The sequence below is a fragment of the Rhea americana genome, unplaced genomic scaffold (genome assembly GCF_003343005.1).
Source record: "Rhea americana isolate MKP2758 unplaced genomic scaffold, rheAme1 scaffold_8, whole genome shotgun sequence".
NCBI classification, from domain to species: domain Eukaryota; kingdom Metazoa; phylum Chordata; class Aves; order Rheiformes; family Rheidae; genus Rhea; species Rhea americana.
The window spans coordinates 2,962,155-2,987,585 of record NW_028186978.1 but is presented as its reverse complement, the minus strand read 5'-3'; the positions used below and the strand labels follow the sequence as shown (position 1 = coordinate 2,987,585).

Genomic DNA, 25,431 nt, shown 5'->3' with positions numbered 1-25,431 from the left:
TGGGCGAGTGAGATTTTTCCATTGTCATTCTCCATCACAAACCCCCAAAACACTGAGGTAGAGGAGAGATGACTGGCTGTGATGTAAAACATCTGTATCTTACTTTTCAGCATACAGACTAGATTCTGAGAGAAGGAACATGTGTGGAGACTATTCTTCTATTCAGTCAGACCTTCCACATACTACTATTGCTCTCCTTAGAATTTTCCATAGTTTGCACTGTTGGCTACAAAAATAATTTTCCCTAATCTCTGTGGAGTTCTAGTATATTTGTCTTTTCCTGCCGCTTACATGGCAGTACGACAGCCAGCAAACTTGTCTCCAGTTTGCATTCCAAATAAGAAAGATTAGTTTTGATTTTTTTCCTCTTCTCTTTTCTCTAAAGGTGATGGTGCCAATGATGTCAGTATGATCCAGGTGGCTGATGCTGGTGTGGGGATCTCAGGCCAAGAAGGCATGCAGGTAGTGTATACAAAGACAGCTGCAAATGACAGCAGACTCTGTTTTAAGTCTGTTCAGAGTTTACCCCAGAGGCCCAGTGGCTCCACAGGCCATTATTGCATATGAGGGAGTTTGCATCCTGAGCTCATGCCCAGGCCTTTCAGGAGCTCTGAGAAGTTGAATGCCGCAGAGGTTCAGACTCCAAGAACAGAGCTTATTGCCTGTCACCAGACTCCCAGTTACTTGCCTGCTGGCAGGAAACAAGCAGCCAAAAGCATTAGTGACTTCTGTGGATTTTTGGGTTAAACGTAAAGGCAGACAGCCTTGTTCCTGTGTATGTTGAGTTGGGCTGAGTTGCATTAGTGTAAAACATTGTACAGAGGAATTCAGGGTAAGAGTGTAATTGCTGTGCAAAACAAACCAGAAAATAAGGGTTTCCAGTAGTACAGAAGTTGCCCACTTCCATGTGTYTGAAGCTCATCTTTAACTATTTGAATACAACATATCCTTTCCTTCATGTGTGTTGCAGGCTGTGATGGCGAGTGATTTTGCAGTCTCTCAGTTCAGACACCTAAGAAAGCTGCTGCTTGTCCATGGTCACTGGTGTTATACCAGACTTACCAACATGGTCCTATACTTCTTCTACAAGAACGTGGTATGTAGCTGTGCCATCCCAGGGAAATCACAGTTTGCTGATTGAAGTGTGTTGAAGGGTGTGGTTTGGCTTCATGTTCTTTTTTAGTTTCTGTTATGAATGAGTTCAAAAAGAAACAAAGAGCATACATCAGACAACTTAGTTTTATGTTTACATCTGCAGAAACCAGTGTCCACTCCTATTCCTTGGTTTGAGTTTACCACTCCACATGTGTTCAGATAGCCATTGTCCATTCTGCTTAAAAAGTGGGTAACAGGCATTAATAATGTGGTGGCAGAATGACTGTTTAAACAAGCCATGTATCTGGCAACATTTTTTGAAATCTGAAGATGAGTGCTACTCAAATGTAATTTTAAAATGTGGGATTGGCACAGGCTGTACAGCAGTTATACTTAATTTTCTCCAGATTACTGTAACAATCTGTCTTTTTTCTTCCTTTTTCAACTTTTAAAAACCTTGACTGTGGGTTACATTTTATTATGTTGTCTTTGACTTTTCAGGCCTATGTGAACCTCCTGTTCTGGTACCAGTTCTTCTGTGGATTTTCGGGCACATCAATGACTGACTATTGGATCTTGATTTTTTTCAATCTCCTCTTTACATCGGTGCCACCCATCATCTGTGGTGTCTTGGACAAAGATGTGTCTGCAGAGATACTCATGCAGCTCCCACAGCTGTACGTGACAAGCCAGAGATCTCTGGTAGGTTAAAGAATGCCTGGCCTGGCAGAATAAAATGGTCAGCATTTGAGCCGTTTCTTTCTTTCTCTTTTTTTCCTGCATGATTCTCATCAGTCAAACAAGAAGTTTAAAACTACTTTCCCTATTAGAAAAGCATCCAGGCCTGTGCAGTATTTGCACAAATAGAAGCTGTTGTTTTCAAAATTTTTCTTCAAGCTCTTTCTCAGCAATACACCCAGTTTTATCAAGCATTTGGATAGAAAGAGAAATTAAGGACTTAAGTGAAGCAATGTACTAGATAAATATTGTTACCAGTATGTTCAGTTCATTTATTGACTTGGCTGTCAATATGCTTCCTCAAAATGTGTTGTTTTTGAGCATCTGGGCTTACTATTAAAGATACAGGCTTCAGATACTGGTTCTTCCTTGTCATGTACAGGGTCAGCTCCCCCAGTAATAAGGAACAGATAAGAACCTTGAGCAGATTCCTGCAGCTTTCAAATAATCCTCAAGAAAGCCYTGGCATTCAGGATTCCTTTCCCCCTATAGGTGTGTTCTGGAGTTCACGGCTTGCTCTTTTCCCCCATCTGTAGACACTGTGCTTCCTGTCTGGTTTATAAGTAAATGTACTCAAAACTTACAATACAGAAAACCACAGGAGTTTTGAAAGAAGAACATTTCTGACTCAAGATGATGTAAATCAATAAGCTTTTACCTGTTTTCTGCTTTGCTTAGCATGAATTGTAGTGTAATTTTACCTTTTTTTAATTTAACACATTTAATTAAAAAAAATAATAATTTTATCATAAAAATTTAAAGCAGTGACATACTGAGCCTGGGACAGAATGGGTACCAGTAGCCAAGTGAGGAGAAGCATTAGCATACGATTCACCTAAAACTCAACGTTTTCCTTATGATTTTAGCTTTTTGGTAACAAATAACACTAAATTAATGAGCTCCGGCATGTTGTGTACTAGTGGTGCAACCTCATCAGTATAACCCAGCAGAAGTCTTGCTCTGGTTTCGAAGGGAAAGAGGGATACACAGTGAGGACATAAGTTGATTGGTTTGTTTGTTGGCTTCTGGATTTCTTTTTACATACCTTTAAATAACTTACTGCGTTTGGTTTGTAATGTTTTTGCTAAACCAGATACTTCTTTGGTACCAGTCTGAGTCTCTGTAGACTGGCTGGCGCAGGACTGTACTTTGTCAAAGCAGACAAAACTAAAAAGAGAGAGTTTTGACTATGTAAATGTTATAAAGGCCTCAGAATTTGGCCCTTTATTTTGGTCTTCAAGGTAAGTAATTTTTTTCACAGACTGGTTAGCTGAGCTGAGAGGAAGTTTTTGAGACAATATGATCAGAATTACTGTATTATACAACAGTTTTTGTCTGCCTCTCTCTCTCTTTTTTTTTTTAATGTTTTATCAGAGTTTTTTTTTTGTCCAGTTAAGCATTGTCTTGCTCAGTGCTTGGAGCATTAAGTAGTGTATCATTTTCTTTCTTGCTTGCAAGCACAATGAAATAACTTCTTTGAATTAAGTGTAGTATAAAAGGAGGAGAAAYACTTTAAATGATGTAGAAGCATAAATATTGCACTGTGGTATCATAAGTGCACAACTCTGTACAAACTATGAAAATAGACAGTGACTTGGATTCGTCCCCCATAATTTGGGGCACTTCCCTGATAAAAGTAAATGAGAAGACTAGTTAATTTTCCATGCCATCTCCAAAGAGCAGTTCAGTACGTGGAGGGGCTTGCTGACTTTTTGGAGGAACCCATCTTGCCCTACTAATTGTAGGGGGAGTTCAGCGCAGCTAGACTACTCACCTATGTATGTGTCTCTATTTAGTGTCTGAAGTTAGGTGGTTATATCTGAGCCAAGGCCCATGCAGCTATGGTTTTGCAAGTGGCTGAGTTGTCCTAGCAGTTTGCGACCACTGAATGGGGAAAGTTTGTTCCTTTTCCTTCCCTCGCTTCTTTGCGTTGCGTCCCCTGTTCTCACCAGGTATTTACAATCCTTTTTGTAACACCAGCTCTGTCCTCACATCCTTCCAAGAGCTCACTAAAACAGCAAGGTTTTATCCCAGCAGTTTGCATTCTCACATTCCAGTGAGTTAAGTTAGCTCACAGAAGTGCTTGGACAGCGTAGAGGAGTCGGCCAGCACGGATTAAGACCAGAAGCACATACACAAGAAGAGAAGAAGGGAGAGGAGATGGAAGAAGAAAGTGAGACTTTGCCATTCAGTGATGTTAGGGTAATTCATTGTCCCCCAGCCTTGTTCCCCCCCCTTGGTACTTAGCTGTGCTCTCGTCGGTCTGTTCTGGCAGAGACAGCTGTAAGATCAGCTTTCTTATATCTGCTTCCTGATTTAAATACCGACAGCTGGAAGATGCTCTTCATTCCTATTTTCATAGCACAAAAGGTGCCTTTGGATTGGGAAACTAACTCAAATTACTCCTGCAGATAATTTTTCCCCAAAACAAAATGAATTCTAACTAAAGATGCAGCAATTTGTTCAACTTGTTTCAGTGCCGTTGTCTTTTTATCTTACAGGCCTACTTGCCTTCAACTTTCTGGATAACCTTGCTGGATGCTTTTTATCAAAGTCTCGTTTGCTTTTTTGTGCCTTATTTTGTAAGTGCTGGATATGAAATACATTTATATACTTTGACATGTTAAAAACCCAAGTGAATTAGAGAAAAATGAAGTCTTTGCTTGTACTTGTAATATATAAATGTATACAACTAGGAGCATTGTTGCAATTGGGCTGAATTTTGTGCATGCGAATGTGTCCAATACTGAAATTATTCATGCTGCTTTGCATGTTGGGATGATATGTAAAGAATATAGTACACTGACTGTTACCTTCCTTTACAGACTTACTATGGTTCAGACATAGACATTTTTTCCTTTGGAAACCCTATAAACACAGCAGCACTCTTTATAATATTGTTTCACCTGCTCATTGAGAGTAAGACTGTGGTGAGTACTTTGTTTGTTTAAAGAGTTTGTTCTTAGCATATAACTCTCAGTAAAGTTAAAAGAAGAAAGAGCTTCATATACAAAACAGAATATATATAACTAAAGGGCCAAAATCTAGCTATTTTTGTTTATTTGGCCCTGTGAGCTCTCTTAAGGCAGCTGTATTGGAGGCAGTCGATTTACTCTTGTGGCTAAGGTTAAGAATATTTGGCTTCAGAGTTGTTTGTAAATAGGGGATGAATCCTGTCTTACTGCTGAACCACAGGAAGTTCTGCCTGAATATGAGGAGGAATTTTTTCACTGTGAGAGGGAGAGAGCACTGGAACAGGTTGCCCAGAGAGGCTGYGGAGTCTCCTTCTCTGGAGATCTTCAAAACTTGCCTACACGCAATGTTGTCTAACATGCTGTGGGTGACCCTGCTTGAGTGGAGAGGTTGGACTAGATGATCTCCAGAGGTTCCTTCCAAACTCAACCATTTTGTGATTCTGTGATATTAGAGTTCAGTTGTTTTGGGGTTGTCAGTTTGGTTTAGTAAAGGGTAAAAATACCCGGTGATCTGAGCTTTCGTTAGTTCCCAAGGCTTAGCTCCCATAGACAACAGTGTGAACTCTTGGTTTTGAATGCTTGGAACTGAAGATCTGTTCTCTAGCCAGGATGAACAATTTGAAGGTATGTTTCCATGCCAGAAAAGAACCATTATGCTGTGGAGCTGTAATTCCAGTTTTTAATTAAGCCCGCATAAGCTAAAGCATCTGTTGATATTATCTGCATTAGCTTGAATAAATGTAATGTCTTTACAAGGGTAATGTTTGCCTATTTGGCATAATTGTAGAGAAGATACAATAATATTTTAAGTAGAAGGACACAGGTTAATGACTTTTGTTTTTTCTCTTACTTTTGAAAGATTTTTTGGAATYGTTTTGTAATGGATGAAATTTCAAGTTGTGCTCCAGTCTTTTCATTCTTCTTGTGGGAGCGTGGTGGCACTTACAGTCTTTATTCAGGAAAATATGGGTAGCATGAATATATCTGTGCTCTGAAGAGCAAAACATTAGATAAATGGGCTGTCTTGGAAATTTTTGACYGAGCAAGCTGTCAAACCAATTACAGATTGTTTCTAAAATACCACCAACTAGAACAAAAATAAGGCAAAACATTGCAGAAAACTCAAATGAAGGACAATTAATCAACATCTCAAGCAAGTTATATAAGGGTGGTGTCATGTGAAAATCTTACTTCAGCTCGTTTGAGAAGGCTTTCTGTGTTGCCTGTGGATAAAGTTGTCACCTGAGGCAAATGACACTATCTTTCACAAAGAAATCAAGAGCGATGCCTTTAGTAGAATGAAAAAATTAAAATTACGTGACTAGGTTACCTATAAACTGTAGGAAGAAGGTTCTCTTCTTTCTGGGAATGTTTTATATAAAGTTAACAATACTGTCTTTTTGAACGAATCTGTTACGTTAGGAAGCTGTCCTCAGAGGAACAGGGAGAGCGTGTGTGCCTGTTTGTGCATGCATGTATATACACGTACAGATATATGGGTCTTCATGGTTTCACAGCTTCAGTCTGATTTGTTTCCTTTTCTAAATTGCAGACTTGGATACATACGACAGTTATAATTGGCAGCGTCCTGTTTTACTTTGTCTTCGCTCTGGCTTTTGGGGCAACCTGCAAAACATGCAATCCAGCATCAAATCCCTACTGGATCATGGAAAAGCACATGGCAGACCCAGTGTTTTACCTAGTTTGTCTTCTGACTACTTGTGTTGCTCTGCTGCCCAGGTATGTTTCTGTTTTATAATTTCAGATTGCTGTTTTTAACAAATTAGTTTTTGAGATACTATAAATTTCTCCTCCATAGCTCCCCCACTGTAAAGGCAATTTCCCGTCTTCACAGGAAAAAGCCATTTGAGGACAGCTGTGTGGTGACATGCTCTGCTCTCAAAGTAAATTTCAGTAAATACATCTGCCTTTCTGAGGAGGAGCTCCTTGAAAACTCCAGTCAAAACCCTGGTGTCACTTCCTTAGGCCAGAGAGCATGATGTACCCYTCAGTCTCACATTCCCCTCTAAGTGGAGACTTTTCAGACCTTGCACAGGATTACTCCAGAAGTAATCAGCAAAGAAAACCACAGGTGACAGCAGTGATCCCATAATGGAAACAGGCATAAGTGTATCAAAGTATTTTGTATTTCAGTGTATCACTGAAATACAAAAGAGAAAAGCTTTGATTCRGCAGAGCGGCTATAAATCTCCTGGTTGTTGGTACAGGGAGAGTAAAAGTGACTCAGCCTCACTGAGAAGTCACAATGCTTTGCGTTTATTTCACAGTGACAAAGCAGTGAAAAAATCCATGATTAAAAGCTTTGCTCAACCTCAGCCGCCAGTGAAGTCAGTTATAATAAGGATTAATCCTGGAGTTTCATTCTGGAARAGCACTTGTATTGCTGTATTCCTGTTGCTGCATGTGAGGCTATTGTTTCCGTGGCCTTTGCCTCTGTGTTCTTCTTTGTTTCTCTTGAATATTCTGGCTCCCAGAAAAGTTAGGAATTGTAGAAGGATGCTATGACAATTCTTCCCAGCTTTCAAGGTTTTAACACTGTTATTGTCAAACAGGAGTGATAAAGAAGTTGTCGATTTGAAGCATGAGCTTTTCTGGGCCCGATTGTTTTCTACAATAGCTCTAAACTCCTTATATATGCACTAAAGATCAACATGGCCTAGGGAACGTCTAAACTGACCTTAGTTTTTATGCCTTATTTTCTGGAGCCTGACATTATACACAGAAAGCTTCATTTTCAGTGTTGCCAGGACGCTGGCTCTCCACTGAAACTGCAAGTGAACACTGCTGCAGGTACCTGTCTGTAGGGGCACCAGGTCTAGCACAAAAATTGCAAGCAGTTGAGATCAGCATCTGTCTTTGGAAATCGCAGTTTAAAAACATGTTCTGGTGCAGTTTCTGGCCTGAGGGTTACATTCATTGAATGGCACCTGCAAAACTTGTGTTTCAGAGACTGCTGCAGCTTCAGGCTTATGTAAATGCTGTTTGGTTTCCTTTAGTGATGCTGGAAACAGTTTTGAATGTACTTCCAGACAGCTTGTTTGAAACCCTGTTTACTCTGTAGATACTTGCTGAGAGTTCTCCAAGGGACGTTGTTTCCGTCTCCGGTGTTGAGAGCAAAGCACCTTGACAGACTGACCTCTGAGGAGCAGAGGGAAGCAATTAAGAGATGGAAAGATGACTGCGTTGTGAACTGTGGGACCGAGTTCCAGGCTACTTCTGTGTCTTCCAGCTCAGCCACAGACACTGCATTGGGGGAAGAAAGCATTGCTGGTGTTTTGCCAACATCTAAAACACCTTTTCAGCCCTATTCCAGAGATGGGTTAGCAGAGGAAATCTCCTTCTTACCAGGTGTTCCGGATGAGTCTGGGAACACAAGCAGCCTGGACTCTGAAAAGGCAGTATTTCTGAATTCGTCGAAGGAAACTAATGCAGACACATGTGGGGGTCATAACTCATGTGCTGAAGTCCGGGTGTGTGTCTGAAGAGGGCAACGGTGCTGTTTCTCTAGCACACAAAGCAGGTCTGAATGCCGCTTTGTGTGAATAAGATGCTTTAATGCATTTTACAAAGTCAGAGTGTTAATAGCAGGGCTGGTGTGTGCTGCCTCGCAGTTTTGTTCAGAAAAGGTAGATGGTGCACACGTTTGCTTAAAAGCTTTTGTATTTATAAAGTTTTTCAGTAATTTATTAAGATGTTCAAGATCTAGATGGCTGAATTTTTGACTTTTCACACAGCTGACTTTGCATAGTGCTTATCTCCASTATGCAGCGTTGCATAACACCTCTTGGTGTTATGGACCCTGTATGAATCTGGATTTGCAGGATCTGGTTCAGGTAAGTCCTACCCTCTCATAAACCACCCTGCTRTCTTGCACTGCTATCCTAAAATCCTAGTGTTTCCCAGGATTCACAGTTTGCTGAAGTATAAAGTAAGCAGAAAGGCTGGGATGTGGTGTTACTAGTTGACCTGTTGCAAGACTTCATAAAACTCTTTCCTCTAAGCTCTGTCTCATGCCTCTGCTGGAAGATCCTGTTTTCAGCAGTAGGTAAGTCCGATCTTCCTTCAGGCCTTCTCTTACAAATAGCCTGAAGTTAGTGACATTTCTCTTCACTCCCAGGTGCTCTTAAAGTCCTCCAGACTTTCTTTTATAATAAACACTATCAGTGTCTGTGAAGGCTGTTCAGAAGAGGATAGGCTCTAAATTTGAGCAGTGTTGCATAACTATCTTGGCAATGTTCTGCCTCCGCCAGCTTCCCGCTGCTCTGCACACCACACAAAAGCTGGTTGAGGAGCAGGTGGCTGTTTCTGGAGTCTAAACTGTCTAGAATATAGCTTCCTTTTTACTTCCACCTCCAAAAAGTTGCATGGCCAATTTAGAGAGGAATTTAAGAAATCATTTGTATCTGCTAGCACCTGTTGAAATAAACAGTTCTCTTCAAATTGTAGCTGCTAATGAATTATTAGCATTGAGCCCATTTTCTGTTACATTTCTTTCTAAAACTTTCTGCTTTCAAATTGCAAAGATTTGTGTGTTTATTTTTAGACATCATCTTTGGGGCAAGGGCTCTGCTTTTTAATTGAACCATGAGTTTTCCTTGTCAATGATCAACATTACATATTTCACATCTTTTAAGATCTCTGGAAGAATTTAAACAAACGCTGTGAGGTCTGAGACAGCTGCTGCTGCGCAGGGCAGATAGCRAGGGCGTGCTAAGTTCGTTCAAATGCAGCTCACCACATGTTATCCAAAGTTCAGAACCGTTCTGTTTTCAGAAGGTAAAATGTAACTAGGGCTGACTCCGTCCTTCGTATTATTTAGGGGAAAAAAAATCCTTTCTGTTTAGCAGGTAGAAGAAAAAAGATTAGGTGGAACCAGTGATAGCCATTTTTGTGGGTATTGATATTTATTTGGTTCAACATACAACAAAATATTTTTGGTAAGTTCTAATGTGGTTAATCGGAACCTTTGGAGTGAAAGCAGATGTTCAAGCGCTAGGAGATTGTGCTGAGCCTAGACTGGTTTGTGGTTTTGGTTTTAGATGTTTGTCTGTAGCGTACTTGCTTGTTATCTTTGTGCTTTTTGCAATTGRGAAAAATCATTTAAAGGTCTAGGTTTTGAAAGGTCTGAGGGGGAGAGGAGAGGAGCATAACTGCTGGGAGTTTGCCCGGAGTGGACTCCAGTGAAGCGTCTCAGCTTTCTCTGCAAAACATGGAAACCAGGAGGTGGCCGAGAAGAAGATGCAAAACAGGCAGCAGGCTGAGCAGGGAGATCAGCTGGTGCAAGGGCTTTTCCTAGGAAAACAGGCCAGCTGGGCCGCAACGCAGGCATCTGCTCTGCTCYGCAGCCCCAAGGCAGGCTCAGCTCTACCTGTGTCATTCCTAGCAAGTGTTTTCCTGTTGTGAAGAGCTCCAAAGAAGCAGGCCAGGCCAGTGCTTTCCTACCTTCGAAGATAAATTTAGGGTTTTTTTTTTTGTCTCACCTCTGTGTTTCTTCTGCTCCTTRAACCTTTCCTCACTTGCGGCCACAGAGAACAGATTTTCTTCTCTCTGCGTAACCACTGATGCAAGTGAAGACTGTTTCCATCATTTCTTTCTTTTCATCACGTTGGACGGTAGCCCTCATGTTTCTAGTCTAGCTGTAGCTGAGACAATCTGGGAAAGAGCATGTTCCATGAAATATGGCACCCTGACCTGGTCCCCCGGTCACTGGGCTGGCTCCCCCTTCACCCTCCCCCTGTTTGCTGCGAAGAGGCCTAATTGCAGCAGGCAGGTTGGGCAGTTGTGTTTCAGCCAAAGTGGATGTTTTGAGAAGCAAAGCCTTGGATTTGGGCACCCAAAATAATTGTGAAGCGTGCGCTGGTGCTGGCACGCTTGGGCGCTCGCGAGGAAGCGGTAAGGGGCTGAGGTAGGGCGAACGCTCCCGGGTGGGCTCCGCAGCCGAGCTCTGGCRGGCTGCCTGCAGCCGTCCGGGCACGAGCTGCCCTCCGCTGCGCCCCCGGCCTGGCAGAGCAAAAGGCAGTTTGGGCTACAGCAGGGGACTGAGAGCTGCGCTCCTTGGACATCGGGTGCGGGRTCCTTCGGTCACCTTTGCTGCAGGAGCAGCACCTACAGCTACCTTTCAGCTGGTTGTGCAGAGAAAAAGCATTTAATTGTCTCAGGTGTTTGTGGATAGATCATACATGAGCTGTAAGTTTTCAAAGAAAGATCTTTGAACTCCTCTGTGCGAACAAGCCGTGGCATCAAATAACTACACCAAGATACTTCAGTGGCGCTTGGGTGTTAGACCAAGTTGGGGCCAGCTTCATGCCCTCAAGTCATCTTACCCATGCCCCTGGGCATACCATGCCTGCTTGCCCCCCCCCTCCCCAACTCATTGCTGTGTTAGTGCTGTTGAGGCTTGAAATGTAGGTGCTTCTAAAATTGCATCTGAAATGATGCTGTTACTAAGTTTAAGTACTTCTGTGCCAGTTGAAGTACAAAATTACACTTCCCCCCCACCCTTGGAAGTTAAGTTTTGGTTCACTGATAGTGAGCATTGCTTGAAATTGTTCATTACATCCTGGGTATTGTATGTTTTAAAAAGACTTTGAAAAGCAGTCTACGTGTTAAAAATTTCCATTGTGCAAAACCTGATCTTTCATGGTTTTGGGGGAGAAATAACAGGGAAAAAAAAAAAATCCAGCAACTCTCTCTTGTGATCTGCTGCTATTTTTTACTGAGGTGGAAATGAGGGTAGTGAGTCTTTAACAAAAGCACCAAAATGTTAACTGGCCTTTCCTGAAGTGCTTCCAGACGAACAGTGACCGTGATTAGCTTGCCCTTCGCTTCCCAGCAGTTGGAAGTTTATTTTTTAGCATTGGAGAAGCCTYGCGCCCCTGCTAGTTCTGCAGTCCTTCTGCACTTGGGCATGACATGACATGACGTTTCTGTTTTGAAAACAAGCTCATTTCATAGGTGTCCTCCAGCTGTCATAAACGAAAGCACATCCCACGTTGATCAGCTAAAATTTTGATTATCATCAGTTCAAAAGAGAAAAAGCCATCAGCTTTCCCCCCCACTCCCCCAAATACGTAACTACACTTACAGCAACTTTAACTTGTGTTTTGATGTGCAGTAGATGATTTACAGATARAAAAGACTATTTTGTTTGTTTGTTTTGAACAGCAGCACCGGCACTACGCGTTTGCAGGTGGCAGTCAGCCGAGGCCCGTAGGCACGGCCCGGTCTCGCAGCGGAGCGCGGTCTGGCTGAGCCGAGGGGCTCGTCGGGGCGGTGGCTTTGCGCTCAGTCCTGCTGGCCACAGCCCGGGGCCGCGGAGCAGGTACCACGGCGCGGGCGCTGCTCGCGGCGCCCTGCYGCTGCGCCGGTGACGCCGCCCGGCRCGCTCAGCACGAGTTAACCAGGAACRTTTGAGGGTGACTGTATTGGGAACGCTCTCATAGCTAAATTTCAGTATGTTTYTGTATTACGAGTTTCTGCTTTTTGGGGGGTTATTCTACTGTCTCCCACATGGTCCTGAATAACAAAGTTGACAGCAGTTAGTTAAAAGGCAAATGTTAACAGTTTCTGCAAGCTGGTGCAGATTTCAGCATACGTATGTGGTGTTGAAATGCTTCATACAGTTACCAGGAGATAGTTATTTCAAACTTACTACATTCCTGAGGAAAGTCATATAACAAATTATGTTCAGAGGAGTTTCATTTCCATTTTTGTTTTTCAGATTTACACTAGAAATAATTCAATCCAGAATAATTGCTGGTAGAGGTAATATTCTGAGTTGATGCATACATGTGGAATAAACTAAAAGTTAATTATACAGTGGGTGTAGTGCCAGACCTGCCACAAAAGCTGTAGTGCTAACAGGGCGGTCAGTGATACTTTGGACAGCTAGAGAAGGGTATGCAGATACCATTTTAAGGCTATTTTTAAGTGTGACTGCTAAAGTTATAACTTTGTCCTTAATTTCTTTGCACCTCCACATTGTCATCAACTCTAAATAAAGAATAAAAACACATTTTCAACAGAGGTGTTACTTGGAAAATGATTGTAAATTTTTATTAGTACAGCTATAAAGAAACACATCTGCTTGACTGTAGCTCCACTTGGAGGTACAGCTATGGCACACTTGTAAGAKAAACTGAAATTTTGATCATAACCATTATGGCAGTACACAGGGAGAGGCTTGATACACTGCAACGAGGAGTATGTTTGCCTGTTTTATGTGCACATATAGGAAAAAAAGCAGTATAAAAATACATTTATAAAATTACAAATTTCCTCTTTACATGGAATGTTGTGGCAGACAAAATAGTGGGAAAGGAAGAATCCTCCTGCTCCCTCGTAAAGGCATTTGGGATGGGGCTCAGTCTCTAACTTCTTCAAACTGGTCACAGACAGGGACTGGACAGTAGTTTTAAGCAGTACTCTCCCTTGTTTCTTGGGAGCGACTGCTTGGAATCTGGTGACAGGCCAAACCCAATTTATTAAAATGTGGAATTACTTTCATCTGATCATTTGGTAGTGCTTATATTTACATGAAATAACTATATGTTCTCCAGTGCTTTCTAGTTTTTGAAGCCTCTGATGACCTCATTTGGTGGAGAGCTGTCAGGCTGGGCCTTTCTGGGATACCTTTTTGTCTTGGTGTCCCCAAAACAAACCTTGCTGAAATCCTGCCTGTGGCCAGCTGCTGTGGGCCGTGGGGCAGCCCCMAGGCCATGTTCTCAGGTAGCTCTCGGCCACCAGCTCCTGGAGTTTGAACCTTGCTATGTCACAGCTGCAGAGAACCTGGCCCCAAAGTAAAGCTGAAGAGGGGGACTGAAATACGCTGTTTCCATACATTAAGGCAAAGGCATCAGTAACCCTCAATGGAAAAACATAGTCACAGCTGCATCCTCAACTGAAGCTGAGAGAAGATCTGTGTGTTACAGAGAAAAACAACTTCCTTAACATAAAAAAGAAGAAAAAATAGCAAAGCATTGGGTTTCCTTTGTAAGTATGAAACAGTGATAAAATGGTCACATAAATAGTTTCAGAACCCATAACATAAATATTGAGTGAGTATTTATTAATAATAGTCTGTAGACCACTGTCTAATACATCTAACATCAGGTATATTGAAGGAGAAAATACAGAATGCAAGAGGTAAACCTTTCACTAAAGTCTGAAAGTCAGACTAAACACTAAAAGAAAAATATAAATTAGTTGTAACGTGACTAGTAGTACCTGAAATGTCTATTAGTTGGCTGACTTAATGCTTGATTCCACATATGGCAGTAATGGGAATGACAAGGCCCTGCCATGTTTTCATGGAGGCCAGAGGTAGCAGAGAGGGTAGTTTTATTATATGCTTCAGGCTGGATTCCGGGGTACTAGGCACAGCACTGAAAACACCTACATTACAAATGCTCTGCACCCCAGTGAAATTCCTGTTATAATCCTCAGCTTCCTGATGCAGATCCCCCCCAGAACACGGAGGTGTGCTGAAAGCCATCTACAGCAGTTGTTAGAAACACCTCCCCTCGGGCACCATGAAGAGGTGCCAAGCTCCACTGTGATGTTTTTTGCAGTCATAGACTCTCTTGGAGTCAAGGCTTAGCCTTTTATCCACTGCACAAAGCACTCTGCCTTGTCCGTCAGGGTATCAAGCATTTGAACACAGGTCCAAGTCTTTCCTGCTGAAGCTATTGTATTTTACTTAACATATTTATAATACTAATTTGAGAAGAACCTCAGAGCTCCAAGTAAGTTTCTGTCATTCAGATTTATCTTTTTCCCATTGATGATTGTTTCATCTTGCCAAGCAAAATGAAACATATAGTGCAAGATACTAGAAAAGACCTAGCCAAAAATATCCTGTTTCCCAGTATTTAAAGGACTGCTCTGAGACATCTTAGTTCAAGTGGTCACTCTGCATCTTTTGTACTTTTAAAATCTGCATTTTTCCATAGCTCACCGTTAACCCAACTAGTTAACCCAACTAGCTCACTGTTGGGTTAAAAAAAAAAAAAAAAAAATTGCGGTGGCATTGCCAAGGCTGATGTGGTTTTAGCGGTTTAGAGATTGTCGATACACCTTTTATAGGTTGAACCCTATATATATATATATATATGTATGTATGTATGTATATGTGTATATATGTGTGTGTGTGTGTGTGTATATATATGTGTATATGTGTGTGTGTATGTATGTGTGTGTGTGTATATATATATATATATATATATATATATATAAAAAAAAACTTTTATTTCAAAAAGGCTAACAGGGCATAGGTTTAATAAATATGCTGATCTGTGTACTGCTTTCAAGACATGGGCATTTCTTCCAGGCATAACAAGCTGCAGAAGTCTCAGAAACTGGCTGGCCAAAACAGTCAAAAGACTGAACAACTGAATGATGAACTCAGGTGTCTCAAGTTATGCTCCATGGGTCTAATGCTGCCCTACCACACAGCACCCTGCAGTGATACCACACTGGCTCTGAGACCAGAAGCAGTGGAGTCAGGGCAGTACAGGGTTATGCCCATGCTAATTAGCCACCCTGGAAAAAAAAAACACATTAGCTCAGGCACACCGGGGCACGTGGCTGGCTCCTCACAAGACCTAGGCCTGTTTTCCTGGGTGCACAAGCTCAGCCGTCTCTGCAGCACCCTCCACTGTATGTGCAGCCATGCCTGGTATCGCCCTTCTGACTAAACAGCCTGTCAGTGTCCCCTGAAAGCACTGAATTTGACAACTATTGAGTGAAACTGCATGTGCTACTAATTTAATAGTACTAAAATAGGTTATTTTATAGTTTTACTAGTCTGTGGTACTGCTTGCTTTAAATAACTGAAAGAAAATGTCTGAGTCTTTTCTTTTAACCCTTCTGTTGTGTTTGGCATAGCAACACAACACAGCTAAAAGAAAAATCGAAAAGAATTATTAGTTTTCCCCCAAAGTATATTCACCAGCAGGAGGGTTTACCATTAACATACACTGCATATTCCATAGCTCCACAGCAAGAACAGCTAACAGCTTGAAACTCCTTTTCCTGGAGTTTCTAGACTGCAAAATCTTCAGGGTTGAAATGCTGATTCCTTTTTCCTTTTGTCTGTCAGCAGAATTCTTACCATCTGGAGCTAGTTTAGCAGAAAGGTGTGGATGTATATTTGTCTTTCAATCCACTCAATAAAATGTGACACATTGCTGTAAACTCCAGGTCCCAGAACCTTGGAAAAGCAGACAGAGCCCCAAGATGTTAAACCAAACAAAGTCCAGTGCCCTGCGGGTTGCTCACACACAAGTGGTCCTCCACTGTCACCCTGCAACATGAAAGGAAAAACACAGGCTATAGGGGCTGCACATGCACATAGCCAACAGTCATATAGTTAAAGCTAAGGCTCAATTTCTAGAGAGGTTTGCTTTTCATAAGTAACAAACTCAGCTCTAAAAACTGGCAGCTCAGCTAAACTATGTAGCAGTACAAAGCATTACCATTATTTATTCCCTGCTACATTTGTACAAAAAAGAAAAGTAGTTGTGCAAGGCTCATACCAAGGAAAAGAATGCTATTCTAATATTTAACCAATACATATGAAAACCTCAGTCTTCAAACAGCATTTCATAATCATAAACTGGAGTTAATTACACCAATAATAACAGATGTTGAGTTAAAATACGTAACCTGACCATGCTATCATTTCTACAGTAGATGAAGTATGCTCTACCTAGTAAGTGCTAGTCTACTTCAGGTTTCTAAAAGCAATTGTGGCTGAGTTCTTCTTAGAGAGTGTCCTACCATGCAAGAGTCCACAGTGCCAGACTCATAGCCAGCACATAACATCCTGCTGGTGATGGTTTTCATGTCAAAGTATGACTGGCATTGTTCTAAGGAAATGATGCGAACTTCTCCTTCCTGAAGCTTAAAGGGCACTGAAAAACAGAATTAAGCATTAAATTACACACACACGGACAAATAGTTATGTCTCTTTGAGATAGGATAAATATTTCCATTAAAATTGGTTTCTAAATATTACTTCTTATACATTAAATGTAAGTATTAAAATAAATAATAAATAATAATAATAATAAAAGTATTCCCATTTAGCACAAATCTCAGATGAAAGCAGATGATTTGTTGCACTGCCGCATCACCGAACTCGGGATTCTCACATTCCTGAGCCAGAGGTGTGTATGTTGTGTTCTGGAAAAGCACCAAGCACACAGAGCATTGTGTCACACTTCCACTTTATTCCACATCCGCACTGACAGACCGAGGAGGGAGTGCACCTCTATGTGATACATTATTGTTTTTAAGATGGGGGCAGTATTGGACAAAAAAAAACCCAGTAATGTAAGGGAGGTGTGGGAAACGTTTGAGCCATTGGTAGTGGCAGAATCCCCGTTTTCCAGGTATTTCCCAGGTTCACGGTTGGTATAGTCACAGCTGTTTTGAGTTACAGTATGGGTAAATTTGATCTAGAGAATTTATCAGGGAACTGGAATTCAAAGTTATTACTGGAATTACTGTAGAGCATTCAGGAGCCCTTCCTACTTCAGGGCCTCTTCCAACTCTAAACAGCTGACCTAGCTCAAATTCAAAAGGAAACTGTTAAACCTAGAGCATGAAGTACTAAACCTTACGTAGCCATGATGATTTTTTGCTGCTTTATATGATAAAGTTTGAAAACATTGCCACAACCACATTAGAGAGCAAAGTGCCTTTTCCACTGGCCAGTGGTACAAAAGCATTCTGTGGTGTTTGTTCTGTCATTACCTGAAAGCTAATTTTAGATGGGTAGAGCTGCTAGTAAACAGACTGTCCCTCACAGATGCAATTTAATTCAGTGTTCAGGAATATAGAACATGATTTGTCAGATATAAATGGAACAATTTGTTCATTACTGCCACAGGTATGACCTGGCTACTAGAGGTGAAATGCCACCTGAAGCAATACTGAAAGGAAAATTTCCTTCTCCAGTGTACAGAATTATACCTTTCTCTAGTAATTACTATAATAGAGAAAGGAGAAGCACATTGGACTGAGTGCAACAGAGTGAGGATATTTTGCATATGATGTATGCAGGCTCATTCTGTCAAAGCAAAGATTTGCATAAAATAAGTTATTGTCATGGGACCCAAGGATTACAGTGGCTACAGGGAAAAAAAAAAAATGTTTCTGTTCAGCAAAACAAAAACAACACTTGTGGTTATGCCTGGATGGAATAACCCACGTCACAAACCCAAAGTGTGACACAGAGCCTTGGTTTAAGAAAAATCAGTTCATTAAGCCTGTATGCAAGTATTTTCAGTGCCTTCAGCCACTACCTTCTGAACTAAGACTATTATGCCCCGCTAGTGATTTGATACCTTCTCAATACAGTGCTGAACACAGTCTAAATGAGTAAAATGATAACCATTTCAGGTGACTTTCTTGATAGGAACCCCTAGCTCCTCAGAACTTTTGAAAAATCAAACCATTTGCTTAAATATGAATTTTAGAGTCTAAATTTAGGCTACTGATTTAAAAAAGTTAGGCTCTGGTCATAGCTAGATACCTTCATGAGTAATTGCAGTTCTTAGTAATAAGATCCAGAAATAAGATAAGTGGATAAAGCTTTGTAATGGGATCACTTATTTGATTAAATTAGTAGAATTTCCACGAATCCCCAAAGCGTTCATCTTTCTTACTTTTGTTGCCCATGTGTCCCCAGCCTGTGATGTAGCAGTAGGTGTCCGGCTGAACCAACTGGTCCTTGCTGGGTAGACAGACAGGTCGTACGTAACTCGTCTCAATGATATCTTCATTTAGTTCTACAATGCTGATATCATAGTCTACTACCGCTCTATTGTAGCGTGGATGCAGGATAATGGTCTTCACTAGTCGGGTCTGCATGAAGGCTGATGGATGATCCAGATTGCTTATACCAAATACTACTTTCCAAACAGCTGCATTTTCTCTCCTTTGTTTAAAAAAAGGGGGGAAAAAGGAAAATGGGAAATTTCAATCGAGATAGTAAATGAAAATATGTAACTGAGAATTTTTTTCTCCCTGTTTTTGCATATTGCACTTCACAAAACATTGCTCATACAAGTACTACAAGTAAAACAAATACTTCAGGCATCACATCTAGGATCTGAGTAACAAAAGACAGCGCTTTCCATTTCCTTCCTGCTAGCTATCAAATGAATTCAAGCTCAGATTCTCAAAAGATATATAAACACCTACTTGCTGTATTAAATGCCAAAGGTTCTGAGAATCATCCTGTAGATCCTGCCGAAGTAGTAGGGGCTTGATCCCTGGTGGGCATATACACAGTTCWCAGGGGATTACACTGCTGTTCAGTAACATGCTGCTGACAGCAGTAACTCAAGTTGCAGTCCCAAATAAGTCTCAAAGAAACAATTTAATTAGGAAAATTAAATCTTTTATGATAGCCTTGGAAAAAGTCCCTTCTTATTTACTGGGCATCCAGTCTGTGCCAAGCACAATCTTTATGCCTAAGATCAAAGGTTACTTTGATTCTTATTCACAATTGTTTGAACCTTTTTTTTTTTTTTTTTTTTTTTTTTTTTTNATAGCCATGAATATTAAAAATTATGGCAATGTTTCAAGTGGAAAGACTGAATTAACATCAGTCAAGACATGTGCGAAAAACATGGACTTCATGAAAGGCTCAGAGCATGTCATCTCTTGATCATAATTGGTGGTAAGAAGTCATGGATTCCTAATTAGTCTGTGATTCTAAAAACCCCCAAGAAAACCCTCAGCATTTTCACAATTCATGGAAGACAGTGTGACTAAGCACCTTTGCAGGGACTGAAGCTTAATCAAAGCAGTAGAAATCAAAGCAGGCAAAAATTATGGGTTTTTTTGCAAAATAGTCAACAGAATTCTGTTTTCTATAATTTGTAAAGAGTTTTGGTTGCTAAACAAAGGTTATTTTGATTTAAAAGTTACATGAAAATTCTATAATGATCTTTTTACGATCATGCTCAGTTTGTGAACATTTTTTCCATAATGTTTGCTAAGAATATTCATATCCTATCCTGTTTGTAGCATTGCTCTGAGCAATGAGAAGTCACATCTGGAATGTATAATCATACAGTGAGGAAAAATAACTTAATGTCTTGGATGCTTTTATGTAGCTTGTTTCAAACTACTCTGAAATTAGCCATGGATACCATGCGTAATGAAGTTTTTTTCATCTATAACCTCTACAAGTATTCATTTGCATAAATGTTTTCTGATGCGTTGCTGATGCGTGGTCCTCATGTTTTGGATTCTAAAYTTCACAAAATACTTCTGTCTAATGCACCAGAACACTTAGAAAATATTTATAACTGTTGGGTTATCTAGCTTGGTTTGGTAGATTTTGAAATGTTTTGTATCATGAAAACACAGAAGTTTTAAACAGCAGTGTATAATGCACCATTATAGTAACCCACTCTGTAACACATATGATACCAACATCAGACAATGAATGAGCTTGCTATTTATGTAAGAAACTGCACTATTAAAAAGTGTAAAGATATCAGGCCCCTGGGAACATAGCCTCAGTCTCATCAGGGAGGCAGAAGAGAAGTTCATATAACTCCTCAATGAATATTAAACCAAAATACCTTAGTATTCAAAAAATTTTTGGTCTCTTCTGTCAGGCATTTAGAATACAAATGTGAAAGAGATCTCTTACAGTATAATACTCTAAGCTTACTTTGGTATTATGTAGCCCTATGTCTGGAGTAAATGAACAGCTCTAAAATGTAGTAGCAGTCTTTCAGCATTTGATAGAATAGGAGAATTTGTACTTTATACATCTGATAGCTTCTTTATTTTTCACTAGTGAGAGATATTTCTTACATATCAAATTCAGTAGCAGTCCAATATTTATGAAGGATCACCCAACCTTTAATTCAGATCACCAGAAAAAGTTCTTCAAAAGGTAAATAAATATTCCAGAAACTAGTTAGCTGTACTTAAAAACACATTAGAAAAAAAAGAGGTCTTTTTTGGAGGGGGAGGGCATCCTTGTGCAGGACCCAAAATCTGAAAAATAAAATACTCTTGTTTGTATTTTTATTCAGAGTTAGTACTCTGTTAGTTTTGAAGGAAAGTTATCTGGGTTTGTCTTTGAAGTTTCTGCTTTTTTTTCCCCTCCTGTCTCAGTAGAATTATTTCCTTTTAAGCATCCTTAAGGCTTGATATGATCAAGAGTTTCTGATACAGATTTTGATAGTCAGAACTGAGGTCTCTCCAATATTAACTTATCTAGCATTCCTTTAAATAGCCTTGCACTAAGATACTCATGCTATCACTGATTTGTTTTCTGGCCTGGAGACAAGAGCCAGAGACTGTCTCTGCTGCAAATTATACCAAGAGCAAGGGGGTGGGAAAAAAAAAAAAAGAAAGAAAGAAAAAGAAAATCCAACCCAAACGTCAAGGAAATTGTTGTTCCAGAAATTTAAAAGATAGAATTGAAATTATTCCTGAAAAGGGGACTAATTAAAGTGATAGAGAAATAGCAATCAAGATGAAACTGAAGTACCATCTTCTTTCATGCTTACCACAGAATTTCTAGTGGCTTAAACTGGAAGAGAAGTGTTTAGTCCAAATTTTTCAATGAGCAAGTACCATTTGTGAGCAGGATTAAGCACACGTGACCACCATCTACCAAAAAAGTACTTGCCAACTACATCAGAAAAGCACACTTTGATTATCTTTAGAAACCCAATTGAAAAACTTTGGTGCAAGACAAAACAAATAAGATGATAAGTTTCATCCCAAAATTTGTATTTCATTAAAAAGAAATGGTGGCTAGCACTGAAAAGCTGAAAATGATTAAGACTATTCCTAAGATACACAAAATTCCCCTGCTCTCCAGACAGTCCATCCACCGCAGGACCTCAGATACCATGAGGCACTGAGTAGTGATTAATAACTTTTTAAGTGATTGACAGTCATAATAAAGATCTGGCAAGTTTTTAATTAGAAAAGACAGTGAACTTCAGTACATTAGTTACATTGTGAGTGAATATTCATTTTTTATTTTGAAAAATGAGCACAGCATTTTGTCTAGGGCCATTTCTGTGCTAATCCCAGAATGTTTTCTTTAATCTATGGCATTTGTATGAGAGTTACAGGATTAGAGAGGATTAGTGTTTTGCATTTTCTTTCCTGAATTTTCTGCTGAAAGTTAAATCTGCTTCTTTCTTTTACCTTTCATTAGCAGTAGGCACCAGCAATGAATAAAAAAGCACATCAGAACCTCAGCTGATGCTCTTTTGTATCATTCACGTTCCCTTTTAGTCTCCAAATATAAGCCTCTGTGATTAGCTATTCTGCAAAGGTTACCACCTACCACCAGTGTGTTTGGTGGGGGAGGGAGGGCTTGGTAATTTTGACGTGCAAGTTATATCTAATTTGCATACAAAGAATAAAACTGTCTTAGCCCTTCTTACCCTTCAAAGCAATGCGCTACTGTCAAGACCCATCTCTTTGCAATCAAAACACAGCCACAAATGTGTCCACTTGGCTCACTCTGCAGAGAGCATTGCCACGGCCATCGGCCTGGGCGACTGGTCCTGCCACCAAGGATTCTCTTGCTCATGCGAGCGGCTGGGCGACGGCCACAATCTAATGAGGAACAGACACAGCAGGGATTTACTTGCTACCATGAACACAGAGCACACAGGTTGTTCTGGAGGAAACCTGGGCACAGAACAATGCTGACAGAGTCATTAAATTACACTGCACAATACAATAAAATCCTCAGCAATCACACRTTAATATCCAACCCATCGAACCATTTAGTCCTTCCTTTATATCAAACGATTTGCTCTCCTGAGATTAAATTTGATGGCTCAGCCTAGACAAATTAAAATATGAACCAAGCTAACATGAGGGAAGTTGGCCTTCTTTCTCTAAACACCAGAGGTATGCAGCAACCCTTGGGAAGGCTTCTTGGCTTTGTTTCATTGTGCTTCTGTCAGCTACCAGCACGTTGGGCTACTTTGTACTATCCATACGAACTCCTTCTGCAAAATTAGCTCAGCAATAAAAAGCCTTCACTTAAGCCCAGCTCTTAGCCAAATGTAATACTACTTACTTATCTGCAAGACACAAAGCTTGCTTTATTCATCGAAATCACCAAGGGAAAATATTTGAAGATACTCTAGTACTCTACTCATTCTACTTTATGTGCTACTCCCCTTGGGAATTGTATCAGAGTGCTATCTGCCAGGAATTACTATTTTAAACATGTTTAGCCCTTCACTTTTTGTTCACTTTATATTCTGGATTTGTAAAGTGATAGACTTATTATTTATACTCAGACTGAGGATAAATATTATTCTATGATTTATCTTATTATTTATACTCGATCTGTTTTAGAGAATGAATGAACGTCACCAGTTTCTGCAATCAACGCAACGTCCCAAGGGAGAATTGCTGCTATTGTATATGTGGGAGTTTAGTGAGGAAGAAATAAATTGGAGAAATGGTGATTTGTAACGTATAATTCTTACTGTGCTCCCTTAGGCAACTTCAGAGGGCATGCAGTTTTAAGTGTACTGAAAGCAACATATGTTAGGAGGACACCTTTAACAGACTCCTATGAATTTTCTTTTCCTGGTAAAAGTAGTAAATATTTTGATCAGTTTCCCAAATACTGGTCTCATTTTGTGATTATTCTTCCCAGTGTCAAGCTAATTTATTTTTAAAGGGTTTTTCAGCAATGCTATCCTTGTTTGTAGAACAAGGTAATGAATTCAAGATAACGAATTTGTGTATTTTCAAACCACTTAAATTTATACAGTCTGCTGTGCCCACAAATTTATCTGTGGCTTTCTCCTTTGGTTCCTCTGTTCCCTTGAGATTCACAGCTACAAACAGATCACAGCTTAAACTTGCAGGTAAATGGCCTCCTGACCACTCTGGTGGTAAAGGATGTTTTTGGCAACAAGGAATTTTCTGTAAAATTAATTTCTGAAACCTGACTGCTGACCAAATTCATTTTGCAGGAGTGAGAGCAGGATTAGGCTACTGCAATTGACAATCTACTGCAAAAGAGAAAAGCTGATGAAATTGAATACAGAAGAAAAAAAGCAATGCAAAATTGGAGGTTACAGAGATCTAGTAAATTTCAGAATAAATCCATATTAAGCATCTGCATTTTTTAAAGTATATTTTGACATGTCTTGAAAAACATGTCTTAAGAGCCTAAATACAATTTGCTTTGTCTGTTTTGCCAGAAAGATACAGTTCTCTTACCTTCTTTAGTACAAAGAAGAGACACTTTGCTGCTGCTTCGACACATCTGCCTAAATACCAAAACAAAAACATCATGGAAATCTCAATTAGTTAATGTAATTTTTGGTAATTTGCATATCAGCACAGATACTGTAGCTGCCGTTATGAATTAGCTGTTAAAATATCCCCAAACTGTATAAAGAAACAGAAAGACTTTATTATATCAGAAACATCAACATCTCCCAGTGTCTGGAGAGAATTCAAAATATTAGTTCAGCTTTTTATGCACTTCCTGACTGGGTGCTACATATTTTGTAGACTACCTCTTTCTCTGGGCACTGATCCAGCTCTGAGGTCAGCTGAAAGGTACGTTCTGTCAGTTCTTAATTTATGGCACCTGAAAGCACAGATATTGCTGTCCTACTCTTCTTGTAGCTGAAGGATAGAAAAAAATTCGGAACATCTTTGATGAAAATGTCTGCCCTAGAAGCTGGGATACTTTGATGAAAACCCAGGAAATTTGCAAAGGTATTAAGAGAACAGAAAGTAATCATTTCTGTTGAAAATTTTCAAGTGGGAAAGAATGAATTCTTTGTTAAATGAAGGGGTATCCTTGTTGAAACAGAGACCACTGTGGCTCAGCTATCTGACTGCTTTTTTGTTCCTACCATCACTATTTCCATTACTTTTTTATTCCTGGCACATATGTGTTTTTCTGAGGCAGATGCAGAGCTGAATTAGACTGTATGCAGGGATTAGCTATTCCTCAAGTAATTATTTGAAGGTTGTAATATCAGTAACTAGGCAGTAATTTTAAAGTTGAAACCACTTAAAAAGAGGCTGCACTCAGTTTAAGTACTGCACTCCATTTAACTACATACTAACATGGGCACAACATCACTGTGTCAACAAGCTCACCAGATTAGGGCAAGGACCCAGGCGTGGATCTGTGTTTCGGCCAGGCCCTTGCCCCTTACATTCCAGATAGCCCATTTGTATACTGTACAAATCAGCCTGCAATCTGTTCCTCTTCAGCCTGAAAACACTGACCATAGAATTCTGTTCTTGAAGATGCGTGGCCGATTTCAAAGACGACACCCAACTGTGCACTACTCTGAGGAGCATTTGTACTGCATAAAAAATAATACAGACAATAACTGAGAGCAGCCACACTCATGAGAATAAATTACTCCCATCCCTGGAAGTTTCTTTGACTTGTGATCAAATAGTCAGTCTCCTAAAAAACTGTAAGCTGTTCTGTGCACAATGTCTGCACTCTGACATGCCTGCTCAACAAACTTCTATGAAAATACTGGTGTATTTGCTAGTTCTTGCCCAAGTTTCTGGCACAGACATTTTGCCTGCTGAAGCTGAT

The 25,431-nt window shown here is 40.1% G+C and overlaps 2 protein-coding genes across 7 annotated transcripts in view; one reads left to right on the top strand and one right to left on the bottom strand.

The window, feature by feature from the left end:
• ATP10D (ATPase phospholipid transporting 10D (putative)) overlaps positions 1 to 23,432 on the top strand; it is a 59,020-nt gene extending 35,588 nt beyond the window's left edge. For 2 of the 3 annotated variants that reach the window (XM_085322793.1, XM_085322795.1), the window contains 7 exons: positions 386 to 462; positions 971 to 1,096; positions 1,597 to 1,797; positions 4,335 to 4,415; positions 4,659 to 4,763; positions 6,361 to 6,548; positions 7,891 to 9,269. In XM_085322793.1, the coding sequence (XP_085178919.1) occupies positions 386 to 462; positions 971 to 1,096; positions 1,597 to 1,797; positions 4,335 to 4,415; positions 4,659 to 4,763; positions 6,361 to 6,548; positions 7,891 to 8,311 (1,199 nt within the window). In that variant the 3' untranslated portion in view covers positions 8,312 to 9,269. Of the gene's footprint in view, positions 1 to 385; positions 463 to 970; positions 1,097 to 1,596; positions 1,798 to 4,334; positions 4,416 to 4,658; positions 4,764 to 6,360; positions 6,549 to 7,890; positions 9,270 to 23,198 lie in introns of those variants that run through there. The other variant, XM_085322796.1, reaches the window with a different exon arrangement.
• Positions 11,520 to 25,431, bottom strand: part of CORIN (corin, serine peptidase) — a 146,320-nt gene continuing 132,408 nt past the window's right edge. For 3 of the 4 annotated variants that reach the window (XM_085322799.1, XM_085322800.1, XM_085322798.1), the window contains 5 exons: positions 24,078 to 24,127; positions 22,268 to 22,442; positions 18,500 to 18,771; positions 16,608 to 16,741; positions 15,054 to 16,131 (listed from right to left, as the gene is read on the bottom strand). In XM_085322799.1, coding sequence (XP_085178925.1) covers positions 15,949 to 16,131; positions 16,608 to 16,741; positions 18,500 to 18,771; positions 22,268 to 22,442; positions 24,078 to 24,127 — 814 coding nt within the window. In that variant the 3' untranslated portion in view covers positions 15,054 to 15,948. Of the gene's footprint in view, positions 11,795 to 15,053; positions 16,132 to 16,607; positions 16,742 to 18,499; positions 18,772 to 22,267; positions 22,443 to 24,077; positions 24,128 to 25,431 lie in introns of those variants that run through there. The other variant, XM_085322797.1, reaches the window with a different exon arrangement.